The sequence below is a fragment of the Salmo salar genome, chromosome 09, assembly GCF_965601325.2.
Source record: "Salmo salar chromosome 09, fSalSal1, whole genome shotgun sequence".
Classification (NCBI taxonomy): Eukaryota; Metazoa; Chordata; class Actinopteri; order Salmoniformes; family Salmonidae; genus Salmo; species Salmo salar.
The window spans coordinates 17,135,860-17,160,000 of record NC_138299.1 but is presented as its reverse complement, the minus strand read 5'-3'; the positions used below and the strand labels follow the sequence as shown (position 1 = coordinate 17,160,000).

General features: G+C 44.3%; 2 protein-coding genes across 9 annotated transcripts in view; one reads left to right on the top strand and one right to left on the bottom strand.

Annotated features, from left to right (window-relative positions):
• The window catches only part of LOC106610786 (rho guanine nucleotide exchange factor TIAM2-like), a 107,702-nt gene extending 89,232 nt beyond the window's left edge, over positions 1-18,470 (top strand). For all 4 annotated transcript variants that reach the window (XM_014210361.3, XM_045723426.2, XM_014210362.3 and 1 more), the window contains 9 exons: positions 71-179; positions 2,932-3,111; positions 3,216-3,334; positions 3,692-3,800; positions 4,174-4,232; positions 14,180-14,282; positions 14,417-14,504; positions 14,738-14,883; positions 15,663-18,470. In XM_014210361.3, the coding sequence (XP_014065836.3) occupies positions 71-179; positions 2,932-3,111; positions 3,216-3,334; positions 3,692-3,800; positions 4,174-4,232; positions 14,180-14,282; positions 14,417-14,504; positions 14,738-14,883; positions 15,663-16,378 (1,629 nt within the window). In that variant the 3' untranslated portion in view covers positions 16,379-18,470. The remainder of the gene's footprint in view (positions 1-70; positions 180-2,931; positions 3,112-3,215; positions 3,335-3,691; positions 3,801-4,173; positions 4,233-14,179; positions 14,283-14,416; positions 14,505-14,737; positions 14,884-15,662) is intronic.
• A 196-nt stretch (positions 18,471-18,666) lies between these two features.
• The window catches only part of tfb1m (transcription factor B1, mitochondrial), a 41,964-nt gene continuing 36,489 nt past the window's right edge, over positions 18,667-24,141 (bottom strand). For all 5 annotated transcript variants that reach the window (XM_014210373.3, XM_014210370.3, XM_014210371.3 and 2 more), the window contains exons 7-8: positions 20,506-20,633; positions 18,667-19,839 (exon numbers count right to left, since the gene is read on the bottom strand). In XM_014210373.3, the coding sequence (XP_014065848.1) occupies positions 19,593-19,839; positions 20,506-20,633 (375 nt within the window). In that variant the 3' untranslated portion in view covers positions 18,667-19,592. The remainder of the gene's footprint in view (positions 19,840-20,505; positions 20,634-24,141) is intronic.

Below are 24,141 nucleotides of genomic sequence, written 5' to 3'. Positions count from 1 at the left end.
CACTCACACTCTCCCTCCGTCTCTCTTTCTCACGCTCTCTCTGTCTCTCTCTGCCTGTCTGTGATTCCAGAAGCTTCTCTTCTCTCTGGGTGGATCCTTCCTGTACTACGCAGATCACTTCAAGCTCTACAGCGGTTTCTGTGCCAACCACATCAAAGTCCAGAAAGTCCTGGAGAGAGGTACGTCTCCCCTCTACTCTACGCTGCCCCCCCCCCCCCCCCCCTCACTGTGAAAGTGCCTAAGTCTCCCCCATTGCGCTGCACTGCACAGCTAAAGCTGGTCTATAATGAGAGAGAGACTATTAAACGCTGACGGGGACTGCTAGTAATTTTGAGCGGCCCTGTATATATGATTGAATATAAACGTTGAACTGAATTTATTTCTATGACGTTGGCCTCCTCCATTTTGGGCACACTGCCCAGCGCAGAATGAATTAAACAGAGTGGGAAAACTGCACCCCTGTGCCTCTTAAATTCCTCCCATTACAAGATTCTGTGCGGCATTCCTTGAAGCAGGTACCGAAATTGAGTTTTAATGGCGCAGGAAGAATCTGGCAAGTGGTTTGGCCTTTTCCACAACAGTCTCTGATGAATCAGAATTAACTGGAGTAGGAAACAGCAGAGTAAACATGATAAATCACTACAGCACTACTGTTACAGGGGCGCAGTGCATTAGAGCAGAACTCTGCAGCACAGTATAGTACAACACACAGCACTGGCCAGCAGTACACAGCACAGCCTAGCATAGTGGAACCCAGCACAGCTGAATGCGGGCATTCACAGAGAATCTGTGGGTGTCTGTCAGCGGTTCTAGTAATTACGCGTTCTCGTTCTCGCTGCACACACACTTTGCGTTTACTCGTTAATTGCCTGCCAATTACTGTGTGAAGTCTTAATGCGGCTGTCTGTGGCTCAGAGTGCCGTAATGAGTACTCCATTGGCCTCTCAATCCTTCCACACATGGTGAGACGAACAGATAGGTGGCGAGGAAAGTCGACACCCGACCTCCAGGAAATCTTTCAGTGTGTTATGGTGCTAGACCACACAGCACCCAATATTAGCATCTCTCCACTCCATACACTGTGAATGGAAATCACTGCAGGGATTCTTTTGAAACGGTGTCTTTTGAATGGTAGTGTTTTGAGTGGAGTGGTAGTCTCATGTCAGTATCTACAGTTCATTCGAAAACTATTCAGACCCCTCGACTTTTTCCACATTTTGTTACGTTACAGCCGTATTCTAATAGAAGATTTTATCTTCTTTCTCCCCCCCCCCCATCAATCTACACACAATACCCCATAATGACAAAGCAAAAACAGGTTTTTAGAAATGTTTGCAAATGCATTAAATATAATAAACTGAAATATCACGTACGTAAGTATTCAGACCCTTTACTCAGTACTTTGTTGAAGCACCTTTGGCAGCGATTACAGCCTCGAGTCTTCTTGGGTATGACACTACAAGCTTGGCACACCTGTATTTGGGGAGTTTCTCCAATTGTTCTTTGCAGATCCTCTCAAGCTCTGTCAGGTTGGATGGGGAGCGACGCTGCACAGCTATTTTCAGGTCTCTCCAGAGATGTTCGGTGGGGTTCAAGTCCGGGCTCTGGCTGGGCCACTGAGGGAAATTCAGAGACTTGTCCTGAAGCCACTCCTTCGTTGTCTTGGCTGCATGCCAAGGTCGTTGTCCTGTTGAACTTTCGCCCTGCTCTGAAACTGGTTTTCATCAAGGATCTCTCTGTACTTTGCTCCGTTGATCGATCCTGAATAGTCTCCCAGTCCCTGCCGCTGAAAAACATCCCCACAGCATGCTTCACTGTAGGGATGGTGCCAGGTTTCCTCCAGACGTGAAGCTTGGCATTCAGGCCATAGAGTTCAATCTTGGTTTCATCAGACCAGAGAATCTTGTTTCTCATGGTCTGAGAGTCTTTAGGTGCCTTTTGGCAAACTCCAAGCAGGCTGTCGTGCCTTTTACTGAAGAGTGGCTTCCGTCTGGCCACTCTACCATAAAGGCCTGATTGGTGGAGTGCTGCAGAGATGGTTGTCCTTCTGGAAGGTTCTCCCATCTCCACAGATGAACTCATCAGGTTCTTGGTCACCTCCCTGACCAACGCCCTTTGCCCCCGATTGCTCAGTTTGGACAGGCAGCTAGCTCTAGGAAGAGTCTTGGTGGTTCCAAACTTCTTCCATTTAAGAATGGAGGCCACCGTGTTCTTGGGGACCTTAAATGCTGCAGACATTTGGTATCCTTCCCCAGAGCTTGTCTCTGCACAATCCTGTCTCAGAGCTCTACGGACAATTCCTTTGACCTCATGGCTTGGTTTTTGCTCTGACATGCACTGTCAACTGTGGGACCTTATATAGACAGGTGTTTGCCTTTCCAAATCATGTCCAATCAATTTAATTTACCCCAGGTGGACTCCAAGTTGTAGAAACATCTCAAGGATGATCAATGGAAACAGGATGCACCTGAGCTCAATTTCGAGTCTCATCGCAAAGGGTCTGAATACTCATGTAAGGTATCTGTTTTTTTAAATTTTTAATACATTTGCTAACATTTCTAAAAACCTGTTGCTTTGTCATTATGGGGTATTGTGTGTAGATTGATGAAGAAGAAAAATATTTAATCCATTTTAGAATAAGGCTCTAACGTAACAAAATGTGGGAAAAGTCAAAGGGGTCTGAATTCTTTCTGAATGCACTTGTACATACCTGCAGTGTTGCCATTTTACTGCAGTGGTCATGCTAGGGTGAGGAGTAGCGTATACTGCCCCCCTGTGGACAAGTTTTATTGCACCAAAATACCATGGTAGGTCTAACGCTAGCACCACCAAGCACAGTCCTCAAAGCTTGCTGCAGTATGAGCGATGTGATTGAAAGTACTGACATGTACAGGGCTTGGTAAAGTAAGTCTGTTTGTCTGTTGTCTACAGTGAAGACTGACCTGGCCTTTAAGGAGTTTCTGGATGCGAGGAACCCAACGAAGCAGCACTCGTCAACCCTGGAGTCCTACCTGATCAAGCCAGTCCAGAGAGTGTTGAAGTACCCTCTACTGCTCCGAGAGCTAGTGTCCCTTACTGACACAGACAGCGAGGAGCACTACCACCTCACAGGTACATTGACGACATACACACACATACCACACACACACACACACACACACACACACACACACACACACACACTAACCCTTCCCTCTGCTCTCCTGTATCCCCAGAGGCCCTGAAGGCCATGGAGAAGGTGGCCAGCCACATCAATGAGATGCAGAAGATCTATGAGGACTATGGGTCTGTGTTTGACCAGCTGGTGGCAGAGCAGAGTGGCCCTGAGAAGGAGGTAGCTATACTGTACCCTGCTGCTCTCCCCTCTGCCTCTGTTACAGCAGCTTTCATCACACTCACTCATATCTTTCATCTGGACACGTACTTAGGCTAAAACCAGCACAGCCTACGTTTGCTGCATAACCGTCAAGGTCAATTCAGTCTATTCAAGGGATCTTGGTGATATGTCTCTTACAGAAACTGGTTGGAAATAGCTAAGTTCCCCTGTAGATACTTCCTCCTATAGATACTCAACATACACCCCACATAGATAGCACATGGTTGTGGTAGCTGAAGCCCCATTCCCTGTACAGATACAGTACTTAGTACGTCCCTCACACACTGGCCAATGGCCCTTCCTTCTCTCTCCCAGGTCACAGAGCTTTCCATGGGAGAATTCCTCATGCATTCCTCTGTCGTCTGGCTCAACCCCCATCTCTCGCTGGGCCGCATGAGAAAGGACCCCGACCTGACCGTGTTTGGTGAGTTGGAGAGACACTGTACTGCTAATGCAGCATTATGGGAAAGAGATTGCCTGGCCCCTGCCAGAGCCAGAGGCGGTTGGCAGTCTGACTGCCTGGACTCCTATCAAATTCCATTTGAAATGCTGAGTCCACTGGCTTTAGACGAACGCATGTAAACACAACACACATTTAATGACTATCTATTAGATAAATGTATTGTTTATCCACCTGAATATTAATGGTACTGTTTAGTGTTACACCAGTATGATTTGGGGCTTTATGGATCTAGTGCCAATATGTTGTAAACTCAGATCGCTTCTGAGGGGATGGATTCCCTGTGTACATTCCCAAAGTTGTGTTCACACTCAGTGTTCATGTCGTTTCTCTTCAGTGTTCAAGAAGGCGGTGATACTTGTCTATAGGGAGAGCAACAAGCTCAAGAAGAAGATGGTGAGTCCTCTCTCTCTATCGCTTTCATTGACTTTTATACAAGGGTGAAGGTTAGCCGGTATGGTCCGGTATGGCACCCCGGCAAAATAAATACTGGGGGTACGCCGTACCGGTAAAATATCACCCTATCATAATTAATACAACATGTCCCAAAAAACTATAGGCCATTACACTATTATTTAACATTACAGCATGTCAGCCGCATGGAAAAGGATCGAATTGACTTGAAACAGGGTTGTATACGCTCCAAATTGATTTGTGGTTTGACCAGAATACTTAAATTTTGTAAAGGCAGAGATGAGTGGCTCGACACCGAGGTGCACGGGGACGCAATTCAGGCTCCAAGTGTAGGCCTAATGGCAATACAATACATGTAGGTGTTTTATAACAGAGGTCTCTTTCCATTCATCAAATGGCAGGTGCACAGTGTTGGGGTTGGATACTGGGAATATTTTCTGAGCGGATGAGCTTTCGCGGGGAGCCTACAGAAGCCCCTTTTTGAAGTGATTGTTTGACAATCAGATGAAAACTTCATGACTGGTTGTGTTTCTGCCACATTAAAAGGCATAGGCGGCGTGTCCATAAAGTTTTCCCTAAAGTAAATTGAATTACATTTCCAAAATTATAATGCCAAATTAGCTTAGGCCTAATCCTGTGTCCTATCTATACGGAAATAAATACAACCATTCAAAATAGGCTACTTCATCAGAAAGCATGATTGGGCCACAGATAGCCAGATAGTTAGCTTAAAAAAAAATCGCATAGCCTACAGTTGGAAGGGCCCGCATTTTGGGGAGCGTGCGCTGCAAATACCAAATAAATGATTGTTGATTTGTGACTGTCAGTGAAAAGCAGAGAGACCCAGCCAGGCATATTGCAATATTTGAAAATACAATCACGGAAAAACTGTTTGGAAAGCAAATGGCTATTGCTGTAGAGATGACAATGAAAAAAACTCCAATCTGTCTTTTAGTTATCAAAACTCTCAACTTAATTGAGCAAACAGTAGCCTGTCTTATTGGCACCAGCGGTAAACATCAGCCATATCCCGGTGAGTGTGCATATTCACCGTCTATCATTGGGTCAGTGCCAAAAAAATGTTGCTTTATCTGTTTTTTTTAAACCAGGTTTTCTGTTCATTTGAGCAATATGAGATTGAATGGAGTTCCATGCAATAATGGCTCTATATAATACTGTACGCTTTCTTGAATTTGTTCTGGATTTGGGGACTGTGAAAAGACCCCTGGTGGCATGTCTGGTGGGGTAAGTGTGTGTGTCAGAGCTGTGTGTAAATTGACTATGCAAACAATTTGGGATTTTCAACACATTAATGTTTCTTATAAAATAAGTGATGCAGTCAGTCTCTCCTCAACTCTTAGCCAAGAGAGACTGGTATGCATAGTATTTATATCAGCCCTCTGATTACAGTTAAGAGCAAAACGTGCCACTCAGTTCTGGGCCAGTTGCAGCTTACCTAGGTCTTTCCTTGCAGCACTGGACCACACGACTGGACAATAATCAAGATTAGACAAAACTAGAGCCTGCAGAACTTGCTTTTTGGAGTGTGGTGTCAAAAAAGCAGAGCATCTCTTTATTACGGACAGATCTCTCCCCATCTTTACAACCATTGAATCTATATGTTTTGACCATGACAATTTACAATCTAAAGTAACGCCAAGTAATTTAGTCTCCTCAACTTGTTCAACAGCCACATCATTCATTACCAGATTCAGCTGAGGTCTAGAACTTAAGGAATTATTTGTACCAAATACAATGCTCTTAGTTTTAGAGATGTTCAGGACCAGTTTATTACTGGCCACCCATTCCAAAACAGACTGCAACTCTTTAAGGGTTTCAGTGACTACATTAGCTGTGGTCGCTGATGCGTATATGGTTTGAATCATCAGCATACATGGGCGCACATGCTTTGTTTAATGCCAATGCATGTCATTGGTAAAAATAGAAAAGAGTAGAGTGCCTAGAGAGCTGCCCTGCGGTACACCATACTTTACATGTTTGACATTAGAGAAGCTTCCATTAAAGAAAACCCTTTGAGTTCTATTAGATAGATAGCTCTGAATCCACAATATGGCAGAGGGTGAAAAGCCATAACATAGAAGTTTTTTCAACAACAGGTTATGGTCAATAATATCAAAGGCCTCACTGAAATCTAACAGTACAGCTCCCACAATCTTGTTATCAATTTCTTTCAAACAATCAGTCATTTGTGTCAGTGCAGTACATGTTAAGTGCCTTTCTCTATAAGCATGCTGAAAGTCTGTTGTTAATTTGTTTACAGAGAAATAGCATTGTATTTGGTAAAACACATTTTTTTCCCCAACAGTTTGCTAAGAGCTGGCAGCAAGCTTATAGGTCTGCTGTTAGAACCAGTAAAGGCCGCTTTCCCATTCTTGGGTAGCGGAATTACTTTAGCTTCCCTCCAGGCCTGAGGACAAAGACCTTCCTCTAGGTTCAGATAAAAAAATATGACAGATAGGAGAGGCTATAGAGTCAGCTACCATCCTCAGTTGCTTTCCATCTAAGTTGTCAATGCCAGGAGGTTTGTCATTATTGATCGATAACAATACATTTTCCACCTCTCCCACACTAACTTTACAAAATTCTAACTTGCAATGCTTTTCTTTCATTTTTTTAAATTTTTATGCATGAATACAATTGCTCACTGTTCGTTGTTGGCATTTCCTGCCTAAGTTTGCCCACTTTGCCAATTAAATAATCATTAAAATAATTGCTAACATCAAATGGTTTTGTGATGAATAAGCCATCTGATTCGATGAAAGATGGAGTTGAATTTGTCTTTCTGCCCATAATTTCATTTAAAGTACAACGTTTTTTTCCCATCATTCTTTATATCATTGATCTTGGCTTCATAGTACAGTTTCTTCTTTTTGTTGAGTTTAGTCACATAATTTCTCAATTTGCAGTAAGTAAGCCAGTCAGATGTGCAGCCAGACTTATTAGCCACTCCTTTTGCCCCATCTCTTTCAACCATACAATTTTTCAATTCCTCATCAATCCATGGAGCCTTAACAGTTCTAACAGTCAGTTTCTCAACAGGTGCATGTTTATCAATAATTGGAAGAAGCAATTTCATAAATTCATAAAATGCAGTGTCTGGATGCTCCTCAATAATCACATCAGACCAACAAATATTTTTAACATCATCCACATAAGAGTCACAGCAAAATCTTTTGTATGATCTCTTCTATACCATTTTAGGCCCAGCTGTTGGAACTTTGGCTTTCCTGGATATAGCCACTATATTGTGATCACTGCATCCAATGGGTACAGATACAGCTTTAGAACAAAGTGCTACAGTATTAGTAAAAATGTGATCGATACATGTGGATGATCTTGTTTCTGTAGTGTTTGTAAACACCCTGGTAGGTTGATTAATCACCTGAACCAGATTACTGGCACGGGCTACAGTGAGAAGCTTCCTCTTGAGTGACCAGCTTGATGAAAACCAGTTAATATTCAGGTCCCCAAGAAAGTAGACCTCTCTGTTTATATCACATACAGTTGGAGTCATTAAAACTCGTTTTTCTACCACTCCACAAATTTCTTGTTAACAAACTATAGTTTTGGCAAGTTAGTTAGGACATATACTTTGCATGTCACAAGTAATTTTTCCAACAATTGTTTACAGACAGATTATTTCACTTATAATTCACTGTATCACAATTCCAGTGGGTCAGAAGTTTACATACAATAAGTTGACTGTGCCTTTAAACAGCTTGGAAAATTCCAGAAAATGATGTCATGGCTTTAGAAGCTTCTGATAGGCTAATTGACATAATTTGAGTCAATTGGAGATGTACCTGTGGATGTATTTCAAGGCCTACCTTCAAACTCAGTGCCTCTTTGCTTGACATCATGGGAAATCTAAAGAAATAAGCCAAGACTCAGAATAGAATTGTAGACCTCCACAAGTCTGGTTCATCCTTGGGAGCAATTTCCAAACGCCTGAGGGTACCACGTTCATCTGTACAAGCAATAGTATGCAAGTATAAACACCATGGGACCACGCAGCTGTCATACCGCTCAGGAAGGAGATGCGTTCTGTCTCCTAGAGATGAACGTACTTTGGTGCAAAAAAGTGCAAATCAATCCCAGAAGAGCAAAGGACCTTGTGAAGATGCTGGAGGAAACAGGTACAAATCTATCTATATCCACAGTAAAACGAGTCCTATATCGACATAACCTGAAAGGCCGCTCATCAAGGAAGAAGCCACTGTTCCAAAACCGCCATAAAAAAAGCCAGACTACAGTTTGGGGACAAAGATCATACTTTTTGGAGAAATGTCCTCTGGTGTGATGAAACAAAAATAGAACTGTTTGGCCATAATGACCATCGTTATGTTTGGAGGAAAAAGGGGGAGGCTTGCAAGCCGAAGAACACCATCCCAACCGTGAAGCACGGGGGTGGCAGCATCATGTTGTGGGGGTGCTTTGCTGCAGGAGGGACTGGTGCACTTCACAAAATAGATGGCATCATGAGGGAGGAAAATTATGTGGATATATTGAAGCAACATCTCAAGACATTAGTCAGGAAGTTAAAGCTTGGTCGCAAATGAGTTTTCCAAATGGACAATGACCCCAAGCATACTTACAAAGTTGTGGCAAAATGGCTTAAGGACAACAAAGTCAAGGTATTGGAGTGGCCATCACAAAGCCCTGACCTCAATCCTATAGAAAATTTGTGGGCAGAACTGAAAAAGCGTGTGCGAGCAAGGAGGCCTACAAACCTGACTCAGTTACTCCAGCTCTGTCAGGAGGAATGGGCCAAAATTCACCCAATTTATTGTGGGAAGCTTGTGGAAGGCTACCTGAAACGTTTGACCCAAGTTAAGCAATTTAAAGGCAATACTAATTGAGTGTATGTAACTTCTGACCCACTGGGAATGTGATGAAAGAAATAAAAGCTGAAAGAAATAAAAGCTGAAATAAATAATTCTCTCTACTATTATTCTGACATTTCACATTCTTAAAATAAAGTGGTGATCCTAACTGACTTAAGACAGGGAATTGTTACTCGGATTAAATGTCAGGATTTGTGAAAAACTGAGTTTAAATGTATTTGACAAAGGTGTATGTAAACCTCCGACTTCAACTGTACACTATCAAGCATTTCACACATATATTATTTAGATACTGACTGTTAGCACTTGGTGGCCTATAGCAACACCCCAAAAGAAAAGGCTTTAGATGTGCCAAGTGAACCTGCAACCACAACACTTCAATAACACTTGACATACATTTCTTCTCCTTATTAGAGAAAATCTTATCTGATAGAACCCATGCCTACTGTACACCACTAGGTGCTGCATTGAACAGTATTTTTTGCAATTACACGGCGTGTACAAAACATTAGGAACATAGACTGACCAGGTAAATCCAATAAGGGATCATTAGCTTTCATCTGATGTCACCTGTTAAATCCACTTCAAATCAGTGTAGATGAAGGGGAGGAGACAGGTTAAAGAAGGATTCTTAGGTCTCGAGACTTAAGACATGGATTGTGTGTCATTCAGAGGGTGAACGGGCAAGACAAAAGATTTAAGTGCCTTTGAACGGGGTATGGTAGTAGGTGCCAGACGCACCGGCTTGTGTGTCAAGAACTGCAGCGCGGCTGGGTTTTTCACACTCAACAGTTTCCCGTGTGTATCAAGAATGATCCACCACCCAAAGGACATCCAGCCAACAACAGGCCAGTGGTGGAAAACGAGTCATTGATGAAAGAGGACAAAGGAGGCTGACACATTGTGCACAGACGGGCTACAGTTATTCAACTGACAGTCCAGTACAACATTGGTGCCCAAATACCCATGAAAGAATGCACAACTTGTCGTACCTTGACAAAAATGGTGTATGGCAGCCAATGACCTTAGAGTTCCACTTCTTTCAGCAAAAAAACTGAAACTGCAGTGGCTAAGGAATGAAAACACTGGACACCTGGAGAATTGGAAAAGCATTGCCTGGTCTGATTAATCCTGGTTCCTGCGGTCTCACCCTGATGGGAGGACTACGGTACGGAGAAAACCACGAGTACATGTATCCATAATGCCATGTCAACGTTGCAGGCTGGTGGTGATGGTGTAATGTGTTTTCATGGCACACATTGGGCCCCTTGATAAAAGTGGAGCAACGTTTGAATGGCACAAGATATCTTGCAGAAGTGTATTCATCTGCAAATTTGTTTTTTTCAGCAGGATAATGCCCCATGCCAGAAGGCTAGGATTGTACAGGAATGGTTCCACGAACATGACAATGAATTCAGCTTCCTGCATTGGCCTGTCCAGTCACCAGATCTCAATCCAATTGAGTATCTGTGGGATGAGATGGAACGAGCTAATCGAAGTAGAGATTTACTACCAGCCAATTTAACACAACTGTGGGAAGCATTGGAGTCAACATGGGCCAGCATCCTTCTTAGGGTTGAATGGCGGGAACCCGCATACCGAGATTTATCAGGATTAATGGCCCAAACCGACTCCAGTTTCCCAGGATAAATAACTGAGGGAAACCGGTAAATTTAAAATCAATTATTTATATGATCAGCATGGCATGAAATGGAACTGTTAAATTATATGCAGTGTCTAAATCTGGCTTCTCTACGGCCTCTGCATGATAAATCATCAACGCTCAGGGTGGGGACAGACGGCCCATCTCAACTATGGAGCGCAGTTCACAATGCATGTAGACCTATCATCTCATCATGGTAACTCTTTCTTGTTGCAGGAAGGCCTGCATTTGCTACAGCAAAGTCTATGCTAGAGTAATATGAAGACTGAATGAGTGTCTAATTTACAATGCAATATTAGCCTTATACTTAGCTAATTAATTATGGGTTATGCATAATACACTTCTAACTTGTAGCCTCTGTCTCTTGCGCAATAAGCAAGCACCTGTGCTCCACTGGCCTCTCTCCTTAAAAAAATGCTCCTTAGATCTTGGAGTCCCATGCAGGAAAAGCTAGACTAGAATAGCTTGCTGGACATTGTTTTTAAAAATAATTTCTTATACCAATAAACTATTCAAAGAGGGACTCAAGCTCTTGTTTGCTGAATGTTAAATACAGCAGCCAATAGAACTCACGGGTAGCTTGAAAGACGAGCGAACTCGCGATGACGGTAGGCTATAGAAGTTATTTATTCAGACCCATAACCATTCAATCTTTGTGAAGAGAAGTGAAAGCCTTCTTTCTGCATCTAATTGTAGTCCTATATTATTCAAGGATGCCATTAGAATGATGAAGATGAGGACAACAAAACGTATTTCATTTAAATGTTGAAAGCGAGGAAGGAATGAAGCAACAATAGAGGCAGGCTCATACTATTTCCCCTGTTATGAAAGGTGTATATATGCGTCAGTCTACTAATTATACAAATAGGACCTATTATATTTCAAAATTAAAATGGCATTTGCTAGCCTATACTTGTAACTTTGTAGGCCGCGTGGTTTGAAAGATGTGTGTAATTCCAGTCCATTAAAATACAGTACAGTAATACAGTTCACACTCAAAAAGATTAGGCTACTGGAGCTAGTTTAATTTATTTACCCAAGAGAGCATAGCTACATCTATGGGGTTTTCTGTTTTTCTGTTGTGTAATGTCCAGTAGCCTATATCATATGTGTTTTCTGGCTTGGGCTCATTAAATGTAGGGCTCGTTAAATGTCTTTAATGTAGGGCTCATTAAATGTCTTTAATGTAAGGCTCGTTAAATGTCTTTAATGTAGGGCTCGTTAAATGTCTTCAATGTAGCGCTCGTTAAATGTCTTTAATGTAGGGCTCGTTAAATGTCTTTAATGTAGGGCTCGATAAATGTCTTTAATGTAGGGCTCATTAAATTTCGATCAAAGCTCTAATCAAATCCAGACAAGACTATTTCTATGCTTTATAAGGCTTTTGAATGACACTTCTGGTTTTAGCGGAAAATACCAGGTTACCCGGGAGAAAAGTGATTTATTCTCAGGGTGGAACATTTGTAAAATACCGGGAAAATATTCAACCAAAATCCCTGTGGAATACTTTCGACACCTTGTCGAGTCCATGCCGTGACAATTTGAGGAAGGTGGAAGGTGTTCCTAATGTTTTGCACACTGTGTATATTATTAGCCTATATTATGACTATCCAATCAGCCTACTATTCCTAATGTGATATCTTACATACGTCTGCAAATGTGAGGATGCATGAAATGAAACCCACGCACTGCCGATGTTAAAAGGTATTGCATGTTAAACCTCTCTAGGCTAGGCGGGACGAATTCGTCCCACCTATTAGCCAGTGTAATCCAGTGGCGCGATTTTCAAAACGTTAAAAATCCTATTACTTCAATTTCTCAAACATATGACTATTTTACAGCCATTTAAAGACAAGACTCTCGTTAATCTAACCACACTGTCCGATTTCAAAAAGGCTTTACAACGAAAGCAAAACATTAGATTATGTCAGCAGAGTACCAAGCCAGAAATAATCAGACACCCATTTTTCAAGCCAGCATATAATGTCACCAAAACCCAGAAGACAGCTAAATGCAGCACTCACCTTTGATGATCTTCATCAGATGACAACCCTAGGACATTATGTTATACAATACATGCATGTTTTGTTCAATCAAGTTCATATTTATATCAAAAACCAGCTTTTTACATTAGCATGTGACGTTCAGAACTAGCATACCCCCCGCAAACTTCCGGGGAATTCGCTAACATTTTACTAAATTACTCACGATAAACGTTCACAAAAAGCATAACAATTATTTTAAGAATTATAGATACAGACCTCCTCTATGCACTCGATATGTCCGATTTTAAAATAGCTTTTTGGTGAAAGCACATTTTGCAATATTCTAAGTACATAGCCCAGGCATCACGGGCTCGCTATTTAGACACCCGGCAAGTTTAGCACTCACCATAATCATATTTACTATTATAAAAGTTTGATTACCTTTTGTTGTCTTCGTCAGAATGCACACCCAGAACTGCTACTTCAATAACAAATGTTGGTTTGGTCCAAAATAATCCATCGTTATATCCGAATAGCGGCGTTTTGTTCGTGCGTTCCAGACACTATCCGAAATAGTAAAGAAGTGTCACGCGCATGGCGCAATTCGTGACAATAAAATTCTAAGTATTCCATTACCGTACTTCGAAGCATGTCAACCGCTGTTTAAAATCAATTTTTACGACATTTTTCTCGTAGAAAAGCGATAATATTCCGACAGGGAATCTCCTTTTCGGCAAACAGAGGAAAAAATCCCAAAGGCGGGGGCGGTCGGGGTCACGAGCATAAGCCCAGTGTCCCTTGATCGGCCACTTGAGAAAGGCGATAATGTGTTTCAGCCTGGGGCTGGAATGACGACATTCTGTTTTTTCCCGGGCTCTGAGCGCCTATGGACGACGTGGGAAGTGTCACGTTAGAGCAGAGATCCTTAGTAAATGATAGAGATGGAAAAGAAGTTCAAGAAATGGTCAGACAGGCCACTTCCTGTAAAGGAATCTCTCAGGTTTTGACCTGCCATTTGAGTTCTGTTATACTCACAGACACCATTCAAACAGTTTTAGAAAATTTAGGGTGTTTTCTATCCATATGTAATAAGTATATGCATATTCTAGTTACTGGGTAGGAGTGGTAACCAGATTAAATCGGGTATGTTTTTTATCCAGCCGTGTCAATACTGCCCCCTATCCTAAACAGGTTAAAGTGATATGACAAATCTTTACTAGGCCCACAGACATCAGATATTAAATGAGTAGGGAGTCTATATGGAATTCTATGATTACACCTATGCTATAAAAAAACGACATTGTGCGAGCACTTGCATGTCCCGTACTGATAAGAAATGTACCTTCACCCCTGTTTTCATATGCCTTTGATGTCAATAGTGCCTAACATCTCTCTCGTGTGTGTGTGTGCGTGCAGACCGCCCCTCGCTTGGCGCACTCCCATGGAGACCTAGACCCCTTCAAGTTCCGCTGGCTCATCCCGCTCTCTGCGCTGCAGGTCCGACTAGGCAACACTACAGGTAAGAGAGCAAGACACACACACCTTTCGACGCACAAACATGCACATACCATCATGGTTCTCATTTAACTATATAAGAGATCACATTCTGTTGGATATTGAGTCTTTTGAACTTCTCCAATCCCTTCCTCCTAGGAACTGAGACTACCTGCATCTGGGAGCTGATTCATACCAAGTCTGAACTGGAGGGAAGGCCAGAGACTGTCTTCCAGCTGTGTAGCAGGTAAGAGAGAGCAGCAGTTCTGACTGGAGACTATGGATCTATAGCTCTGGTCCTTGACTGCCTTCTACAAGGTCAGGGATGTGCATGGACTCTCTAGCCAATCAGTGGTCCATTGCGTGTCAGGGGAAATGATCCCCAGCAGGACAGTGCCCCCCTACTGTAGACTCGCTGAGTGAATTAGCCCTGTTCTGTCAGCGTATGGTATATAAAGATTCCCGCTGTCTCCTTCACAGTGTCCCAGAGTGCAAAGTCAACATTATCAAGGTTATCCGCTCCATCCTCCGGGAAAACGTCAGGCGGAACATGCGCCCGGCCGAGAGGGGGTGTAAGGAGCGCCTCACGCCTCTACGCAGCACCCTGCCCTCCTCTGCCAGGATAGGTGAGTCCCATCCCGACCCTGTTCCAAAAAATCACTGTTTTGATTTCTATTTAAGTGATGATGCCCTGGAAGCCAGTGTTTGGAGGATATATTGGCACGGGTGTTCGTCGAGGGCCGGAAAACTGCCAATATATCCTCCAAACACCGGATTCCAGGGCATCATCACTTTGATACGAGTTACCAACATATTCAAATATTGATTGACATATTTTCATTAGAAAAGTTACTTTGATGAATTTATTCATACTATTTCATCCTTCCACAAGATATAGTTCCAACACAAATCTAGGCTTGCTACCCAAGCCGTTTATTTTATCGGTTTGGTTGCCGGAGACGCGACCCAGTCGTTCAGCTGGAGATCGAATTTGAATATTGAAACAATGTTGCAAATGTCGGTGAGACAGACGGCAACGTTTATACAAATCTTTGCTGTTGAAAACTAAATGTTAGTCTGAAAGAAATGTCTAGATGCTTTTTATAGTGGAGATCAAGTTTATAAATTGCCTGGCTGGGCTGATGAGACAGTGGATTGCGCAGTCAGATGGAACAGAGTAAATAGACATTTTAACGTCATAGATTTAGCTGGTTGTAACTTATGAAAGAGACACTGGCTGGAATGCGGTTTTAGCCAATCAGCATTTAGGATTAGACCCACACGTTGCATAACTTTAAATAACATGACCTTGACTTAAAGATCATAAGCCCTCATTGTCCAGATATGAGTGAGTATATTGCTCAGTTAGCAGTTCTCTCACTCTCTCTCTTCCATCCCCCACCAGGTTCGACCAGAGCCACCTGGCTGTGTAAGCAGCCCATGCTGGATCTCCCCACCCCAACCAGCACACTGAAACCTGGCCAGCCTGACTCTGACGAGGGCAGCCTGAGCAGCGGCAACCACAGCTCCTCTGGCGCTCCCCCAGCCAACGGTCCAACACAGCCGAAGACACGGCCCACCCGACAGGCCTGGTCCCGGGGCTCCCTGGATAGCCAGCGCTCCTCTGTCTCTAGCTCTGTGAAGGAGTCAGACATCTTGAGCGATGAGGACGATGATGAGTTCAGTGAGTCTGGGGGGCGGCAGGAGGGGCAAGGGAGCTCCCCGACGAGCGCCATCGAGGCCCAGTTTCTCAGTCTGAGGCTGTCGGAGGAAGCAGCATCCTCCCGGGCGCCGGCTCCCCGCGTGCAGCCAGAGGGAGCAGAGGTGGACACCCCGGAGAGCCCGCCCAAACTGGTTCAGGGCCACCTTTGCCCCGTGAAGAGGAAAGGAAGCAGCAGCCTGCGGCATAGCCAGGGGGCGCTACTGAGCCTGAGGGAACACAGCTGTTCCCTGGACAGCCAGACAGACGTGGCAGCCATGGACCTCAACGCTCTACTGGAGAGAGAGTTCAGTGTGCAGAGCCTCACCTCCGTGGTCAACGAAGACTGTTTCTACGACCCTACGGACTCCTCAGACACCACAGATACCACATACACTGGCAGTGCCCCCAACGCCTCGTAAGGTCAGGGATGGACACAAGGAGAGGAAGAAGGACCAAACCTCTGCCCAGCCCCTGCTCCCTGCCTCAGGGCATGGGCAATCCCTGTTCTGTCCTAGTCCCAGGGTATCACAGGGTTCTGTTGTGCCTCAGCTCTGAAGTTAAACTGTGTTCCTGTGAGCGAGTACAGTAGGCTGGTCGTTCCATGAAATGAGTCCTTTTGGGTATGATAACTTGGTGGTGGGGCGATGTTTTATTTCACCTAATTTTAACATTGTTATGAAGAGCACATGTTCAAAAATGTACTATAGTAAGTGCCAAATAAAGTAACAGGGTTGACGATTTCATCTTAAATCAGACATAACTCCCCTTGTGACTGGGGAAATGGCAGCATGCTGTGTGCAACACAGAGGGACAATTTGAATGCAAGCTTCACAAAACAAATGTCTAGCCTGTCTATGAGTAACACTCGACCCACTCAGTTTCCCACCACAAATCAAGTAGAACCAGCTCACCTGCTTTTACACTTTTATTTGACTATTAGATGTTTCTTTTGTACAAACCTTTGACTGGTACTGTATTTAAAAAGGAATCGTTTCACCATATTAAAACGAGAGTTCACTTCAAGTAACCGGGTCGGTCTTAAAATGAGGGACAGACGTAAATGAATCACTAATCGCATTAAATAATTCTCTTCAGAAATGACTGTCAAAGCAACAAAATAAGTAGGGCTTTACAATGGTGGTGAAACTTGGATAAATGTAGTAGGTTATCTTTCTAGAAGTCATATATGGTACACAGAGGGACATATCAAAATGCATATTTATTGAATGTTCCATGTTGGACACTTCATTTGAAACAACAGGATTTTAAAATATCAAAGGGACGCATTATGTGGAACAACCAAGGCAGATCCCACAGGTGTAAAAGGACAGATGAGTTGGTTTTTCCCCCTAGAGAGAGACGAGGTGACTCTGTCCCTGATAATGACTGCAATGAATCTGCCAAGCACTGATGCACAACGTAGCTCCGCCTCCAGCCAGCGCTCTACTGTATATGCCTCTCTGCCCAGCTCCCCTTCTCTAAGGGGCCATCTCAATTGGCTTCCTCCCCTCATCTCCTTGATATAGGAGAGGTGAGTATAATTTTGATGGATAGACTTTGCTCTCACCTGTCCACTTAATTCACATCAGTCAGAGGAAAGGAGATGAGGATGCCACTTGAGATTCACCCTAAAAGCTTCACTTTAACTCAGACTTCCTGTAGGAAGTTAGGGCTCTAGTTCAATCCGTATCGCCGGAAGTTCAGCGATTTAACTTTTTAAAGGGAATGTTCCCGTGTTAGCGGAGACTGCATTCTGGGTAAATGTTGCGTATGTCGGCTCAATCGGAAATTAATCTTACGTTTCTATCACTCCAGTCTGTGATGCTTTATCAATAGACTGAACAAAGCCCTTCATCTGAATCAGCAGGATAGGACAGGATGAATGGACATAGATTTTATTGCGACTCTGCCTTGCTGTATTTTGTGCACTAAAGTACACTGTTTGCCTATATTTGAAACATCCTTTATTTGTACATCATGGGATTTTTGTTTGTTTTTAAGCAATGTTTATTTATTGATCTGCAAAATAAATACGGGGTTAAGGCTTGAATTGAAGAAAAAGTTTTTCCGCCCAATTAGATTTATTTTCAGTGTATTGAATGAGTATGGTTGTCATCCTCCTAAAGCGTAGCTTCTAATGTGTACAGGCATTGTCAAATAAAACAGCATGATTTAATTGAAACCATGTGTTGTCAACTTGCCCCGTTTGCAGCTCCCATACCCGATACGTTTCTATGTACATATTTTTCCAGAATAGCTGTACTGTAAGGTAATTTGTATATTTTATATTCTTACACATACTTGACATTTGTACAGGTAGATACGGCTGTAATTTGCAATAAATACAGTACCACAAGTAGTTTGGGTATATTTTTGTAAAGGTTTTTTTTTTTTTTTGCCGTTGCATCTTGAAGCTGTTTGCCCTCGACTCCACTTTAAAGCTTGCATACCAATGAATGTGAAAAGCCCCTTTTCTTATGGAACTGTTTTATAAATAAACGTGATCTGTGAGAGCGCTTGTTTTATTTAAAAGCAGCCTCAGTCTGCCTTTACCTGTCAATGAGATGAGCTTAAAGCAAACGTTTATTTTAGCTCCATCCCAAGGCTAAGCTTGCCATTCCTTGTTGAGCTGTCAGAAAAATGAAGAATCCTTGTTCTCTACGTTGGACCAACGATATAGGTAATTGACAGAAGCAGGCAAAAAAACTATTTGCCAGGATTTTTATTTGTACACATTGAGGATTGTACAGCACAAACAAATGAAACATTATTGTACTATCATCACTCACCCACAATGTTCAAAACAGATGGCCAGCGTTTTATAACAAGGCACACAGAGTCCTCTCACTTTTTAGGATTTCAATAGCCTCACCAAGAGCTGACAACTTTCCTACAGCACTTCCCTCCTCTCTAGTTAGTGAGAGGTGGAATGGCCTGAATAACGTCAACATGTTCTCATTCTCTAAATCGTCCTGAAAATGTTTCCGGCCTCCATCTCCCAGAGGACGAGGTGTTACGGGGAAAGCTGGATCGGAGGTAAGAACCAGGGTATAGCGCACGAGAGCTTGAAGCGCCAGGTAGCCTAGAGTGTTGGTAACCGAAAGGTCACTAGTTTGAGTTGCCGATCCAACAAGGTGAAAATCTGCTGCTGTGCCCTTGAGCAAGGCATGTAACCCTAATTGCTCTAGGCTGACCCTGGCTGTGAATCAGAGTTGGGATATGCAACAACAACAAAAAAATCCTTGAACGTGTAAAATATGACAAATCTAAGAACCTACAAAATGATTACGTCTCACCACTAAAATCAGGTAATGTCACACACTATTCTTTGTTTACAACTGGACTGGAGTGCCTGAGCTGTAGTATGTGTGTTAGCCACACTAGCTGTTCCAGTTTGGACCGAGGCCCATAGTCTCTCCCGCCACGGCCCAGTGTTCAGTTCTCCCCTGTTGTTTCTATCCCATCTAAGATTCACGGTCTCATCCAGCGCCTCCGGGACTACAGTGAAATGGCGTTTAAAAATGCATGTGGGTGCCAGGTGGAAATGTCAGCGCTAAGAGCAGTCCGTTGTCTCTCTCATCGCTAACGGAGACCATTAGGCCTTCCTTCCACTCCGCCCTTTAAGCGTCTCTGTCAGACGGGCTGCTGAGGACCACTGGAGCTGCTGCCCGGTCGTCTGTTAAGGTGTTTGAGTCGGAGTTCCTCTCTGAAGTCGTAGGTGAGGAGACCCTGGTTCTCAGAGCAGAGGTGGCTGTAGGCGTCCACCAGGGCTCTGATGTCAGGGATGGAGAGCTCTGTGGGGCGCAGGGTGGGGTCCACGTCCGCCTCACGCATCATTACCTCCGCCAGCTCCAGCCGTTGCGCCTCCGGGAACAGCATTCTGGGAAAATAACACAGATATAGTCTCAGGTGGCTTCCTGTCCATCATGGCCACTCATAGGTCCAGATGGAATCTGCTGAGTTTTCAACCAATCATTTTCTAAATAAAAAACATCAGACAAGTTCACTTAAATGCTGCCACAAAGAGCATAAATAAACAATGTTATTGTGATTAAATATGCAGACAAGGGTGTTAAAAAGAACATTAAAAAAAAAACGTCAGCGAGGAATCCATCGGACCGTACTGTAGATGGAAATAACTCAGGAAAATCCTTTCTATTCAGTTCTCAGACTATAGACTAGATTTAGCCACGGGTTTTCACAGTTAGCATACAGAACAGCCAAACAGCCACATCCCCAGTACAGATGCTTGCTTAGCGCCAGAGAGCTCATTCACAAGCTGTCTCTCTGCCCCTGCAGGTACATCATTTATCATGCCTCGTCTTCCTATGACACCCCAATGACTCAGAACTGCTGCTCTCTTTTGTTCTCTGGGCCTCCTCACAGGCATGGGGGCGGCAGGGGAGAGGAGGAGTGAGAGAGCCATGAGCGGCTTTGTATAGAGCTGGTCAAGGATGAACAGAGTTCACTTAATGTGGAACGTAACAAAGAGAGAGAACTTGGAGCGTGTGAAGTAGGAGGAGGAGGGGGTAGAAATATTGCTTACTCGATTCCTTTGCGGCAGCGCTTCCTCCGGAATTGGAAGACGTTCCTGACTACTTTCTCCACCAGCTTAAAGGGCTGCTGGATCTGAGGCTGAGCCAGCGGTGTGAAGTGTACCACCCCCACGTCCACCTACTCACACACACACACACACACACACACACACACACACACACACACACACACACACACACACACACACACACACACACACACACACACACACACACACACACACACACACACACACACACACACACACACACCCCCCCCCCGGGTTCAAATAGATCTATACACAACACTGAATAGGATTCGCTCATTGTAGCAGAAAGAGTGGAGGAGACGCAGAAGAGAGACAGGGTGGAGAGAGGGAAAGAGTGGAGGAGAGGAAACAGGGAAATGAAAAAATCAGGTGACGCAGCGTGCGATGGATGGCAAGCCAGTTCCGGTTGCCACAGTAACACCTGTGCAAAAGAGCAGAAAAAGCCAGCCCTTTTCCTGTTATGCTGCCACTCAGCCGGCGACGTTCAATACCAGCGAGCCTGACAAGACACAAGGCGACATGTTCAAACGCACTTCTTAATCCCTAGCCTTTGTCTCCATTGTTCCTCTCCATTTTTCCAGCGGCTTGCTGTACTGTAGCTTCAACCTCCGAGGGATGAAGGAACCAGACAGGGGAACACAGCAGGCAGGGTTGGCCCAGCACACAGATCTTCCAAGGGGAGCGCTGGGCTAGTGGGAATCCTGGCTGTGGTTCCCGTCTCTAGCCGCCTCTCTCCCTCCCAATCCTCATGTCACAGCTGAGCTGATATGACAAACTGTTGAAGTAATTGTGCCAGACTCTGCAGTGCCTAGTCCTACCCAGTTCTCTCCTCCTCCCAAACTCCCCCTCGCTTCCTCACTTGCTCTATGCCTGTCTGAGGGTAAGAAAGGGATTGAGCTCAGACTCGCAACACACAAAAGAACAACTCTTCTTTTGGTGGATCTGTGAATGTGCAGTAGGAAAGCAAAGCTTCCTCCCTCTCTCTTACATGAGGCTTCCAGGGGGGTCTAACGCAGATCAGGAGACAGACATGAAGCACAGCCAGCTTGAGGAGTGGAGTGGAGCTATAGACCAATGACACGGCAGCACCAGCGAGACACTGGGCAACAGAGCGGAGCGCTGTAGCCTACCTGGCTACCTGCTTTCACCTGGTAATATCCTTATTTCTCTGGTGTGAGCGCCGCTCAAGGGGACCACTGACTGACTGACTGACTGACTGACTGACTCTGGGGACCAGCGCGGCTCTCTGTCCACGGGGAGGGGAGAGGAGGTGCAGCCTGATACAGCCGAGGACACCACGACAGTGCCAGAAGGATACAGTCCGGGCAGACGGACACATACAGATATGTACACAGGTATGTGAAAGGTGATACAGAGGATACAATACGAGGCAGATGGTACAGAGCGGACGGATAGAAAACAAAAAGAAAAACCACAAAGGGTATGTGGGTGCCGGGGCGTTTCATTTACAGCACAGCTCTCCTGTTGAGACAACCTGCCTCAAGGAACCACCTCCCGCAGCATCTCTGCGTCTGTTGGTTGTGACTCACCCTACTCGATCTTGCATTGTTATTCTGGGCTAGGGAAGGGGATGGGCAGGATAATTGGGGGAGGAGAACTAAAGTGGTCCAAGGACATGATGGAGGCTTTCTAATGAGCCATTTAGATTCTGTCCCTCCCGTGCCGTGGCGCGCTGCAGTGTCTGGCTGGGCTTGTAAACCAGGACAGCTATCTACAATCTCATCAGATCTACAGCTCTGTATGTTGCCGCCTGCCTGCCGCAGTGGTATGGGACACCACCGCTATACTGGAGCCTAGTTGTCAGAGCAGCCAGCTATATTGTAGACTATAGAGTACAGCTAACTCCTGGGCTGCTCACTTCACTATACAGTGCATTCGGAAAGTAGTCAGACTCATCGACTTTTTCCACATTTTGTTACGTTACAGCCTAATTCTAAAATGGATTAAATGAAACATTTTACTCATCAATCTACACACAATACTCCATATTGACAAAGTGAAAACCAGTTATTAGATTTTTTGTGTGCAAATGTATTAAAAATGAAAAACAGATACCTTATCTACATAAGTATTCAGACCTGTTGCTATGAGACTCAAAATTGAGCTCAGGTGCATCCTGTTTCCATTGATCCATTGATTTGAGGGCTCGAGTGGTGCAGCGGTCTAAGGCACTGCATCTCAATGCAAGACACCCTGGTTCGATTCCAGGCTGAATCACAACCGGCAGTAATTGGGAGCCCCATAGGGTGGCGCACAATTGACCCAGCGTCATCCGGGTTTGTCCGGGGTAGACCGTCATTGTAAATAAGAATTTGTTCTTAACTGACTTGCCTAGTTAAATAAAAGGTTACAAAAAAATATATATATAAAAACATCCTGGAGATGTTTCTACAACTTGGAGTCCACCTGTGGTGAATTCAATTGATTGGACATGATTTGGAAAGGCACACACCTGTCTATATAAGGTCCCACAGGTGACAGTGCATGTCAGAGCAAAAACCAAGCCATGAGGTCAAAGGAATTGTCCGTAGAGCTCCGAGACAGGATTGCGTCGAGGCACAGATCTGGGGAAGGGTACCAAAACATTTCTGCAGCATTGAAGGTCCTCAAGAACACAGTGGCCTCCATCACTCTTAAATGGAAGAAGTTTGGAACCAACAAGACTCTTCCTAGAGCTGGCTGCCCGGCCAAACTGAGCAATCGGGGGAGAAGGGCCTTGGTCAGGGAGTTGACCAAGAACCCGATGGTCACTCTGACAGAGCTCCAGAGTTCCTCTGTGGAGATGGGAGAACCTTCCAGAAGGACAACCATCTCTGCAGCACTCCACAAATCATGCCTTTATGGTAGAGTGGCCAGACAGAAGCCACTCTTCAGTAAAAAGGCACAAGAGCCCACTTGGAATTTGACAAAAGGCACCTAAAGGACTCTCAGACCTTGAGAAACAAGATTCTCTAAAGTACAGAGAGATCCTTGATGAAAACCTGCTCCAGAGCACTCAGGACCTCAGACTGGGGCGAAGGTTCACCTTCCAACAGGACAACGACCCTAAGCACACAGCCAAGACAACACAGGAGTGGCTTCGGGACAAGTCTCTGAATGTCCTTGAGTGGTCCAGCCAGAGCCCGGACTTGAACCCGATCGAATATCTCTGGAGACCTGAAAATAGCTGTGCAGCGACACTCCCCATCCAACCTGACAGAGCTTGACAGGATCTGCAGAGAAGAATGGGAGAAACTCCCCAAATACATGTGTGCCAAGCTTGTAGCGTCATACCCAAGAAGACTCGAGGCTGTCATCACTGCCAAAGGTGCTTCAACAAAGTACTGAGTAAAGGGTCTGAATACTTATGTAAATGTGATTTCAGTTTTAAATACATTTGCAAAAAATAACTTTTTGCTTTGTCATTATGGGGTATTGTGTGTAGATTGATGAGGGGGGGAAAGAACTCTGATCTATTTTAGAATAACAAAATGTGGAAAAAGTGAAGGGGTCTGAATAATTTCCGATGCACTGTAAGTTAGTGCAGGGGTTAAACGTTTTCAGCTCAAGACCCGAATTTTAAAAATGTACTGTCCT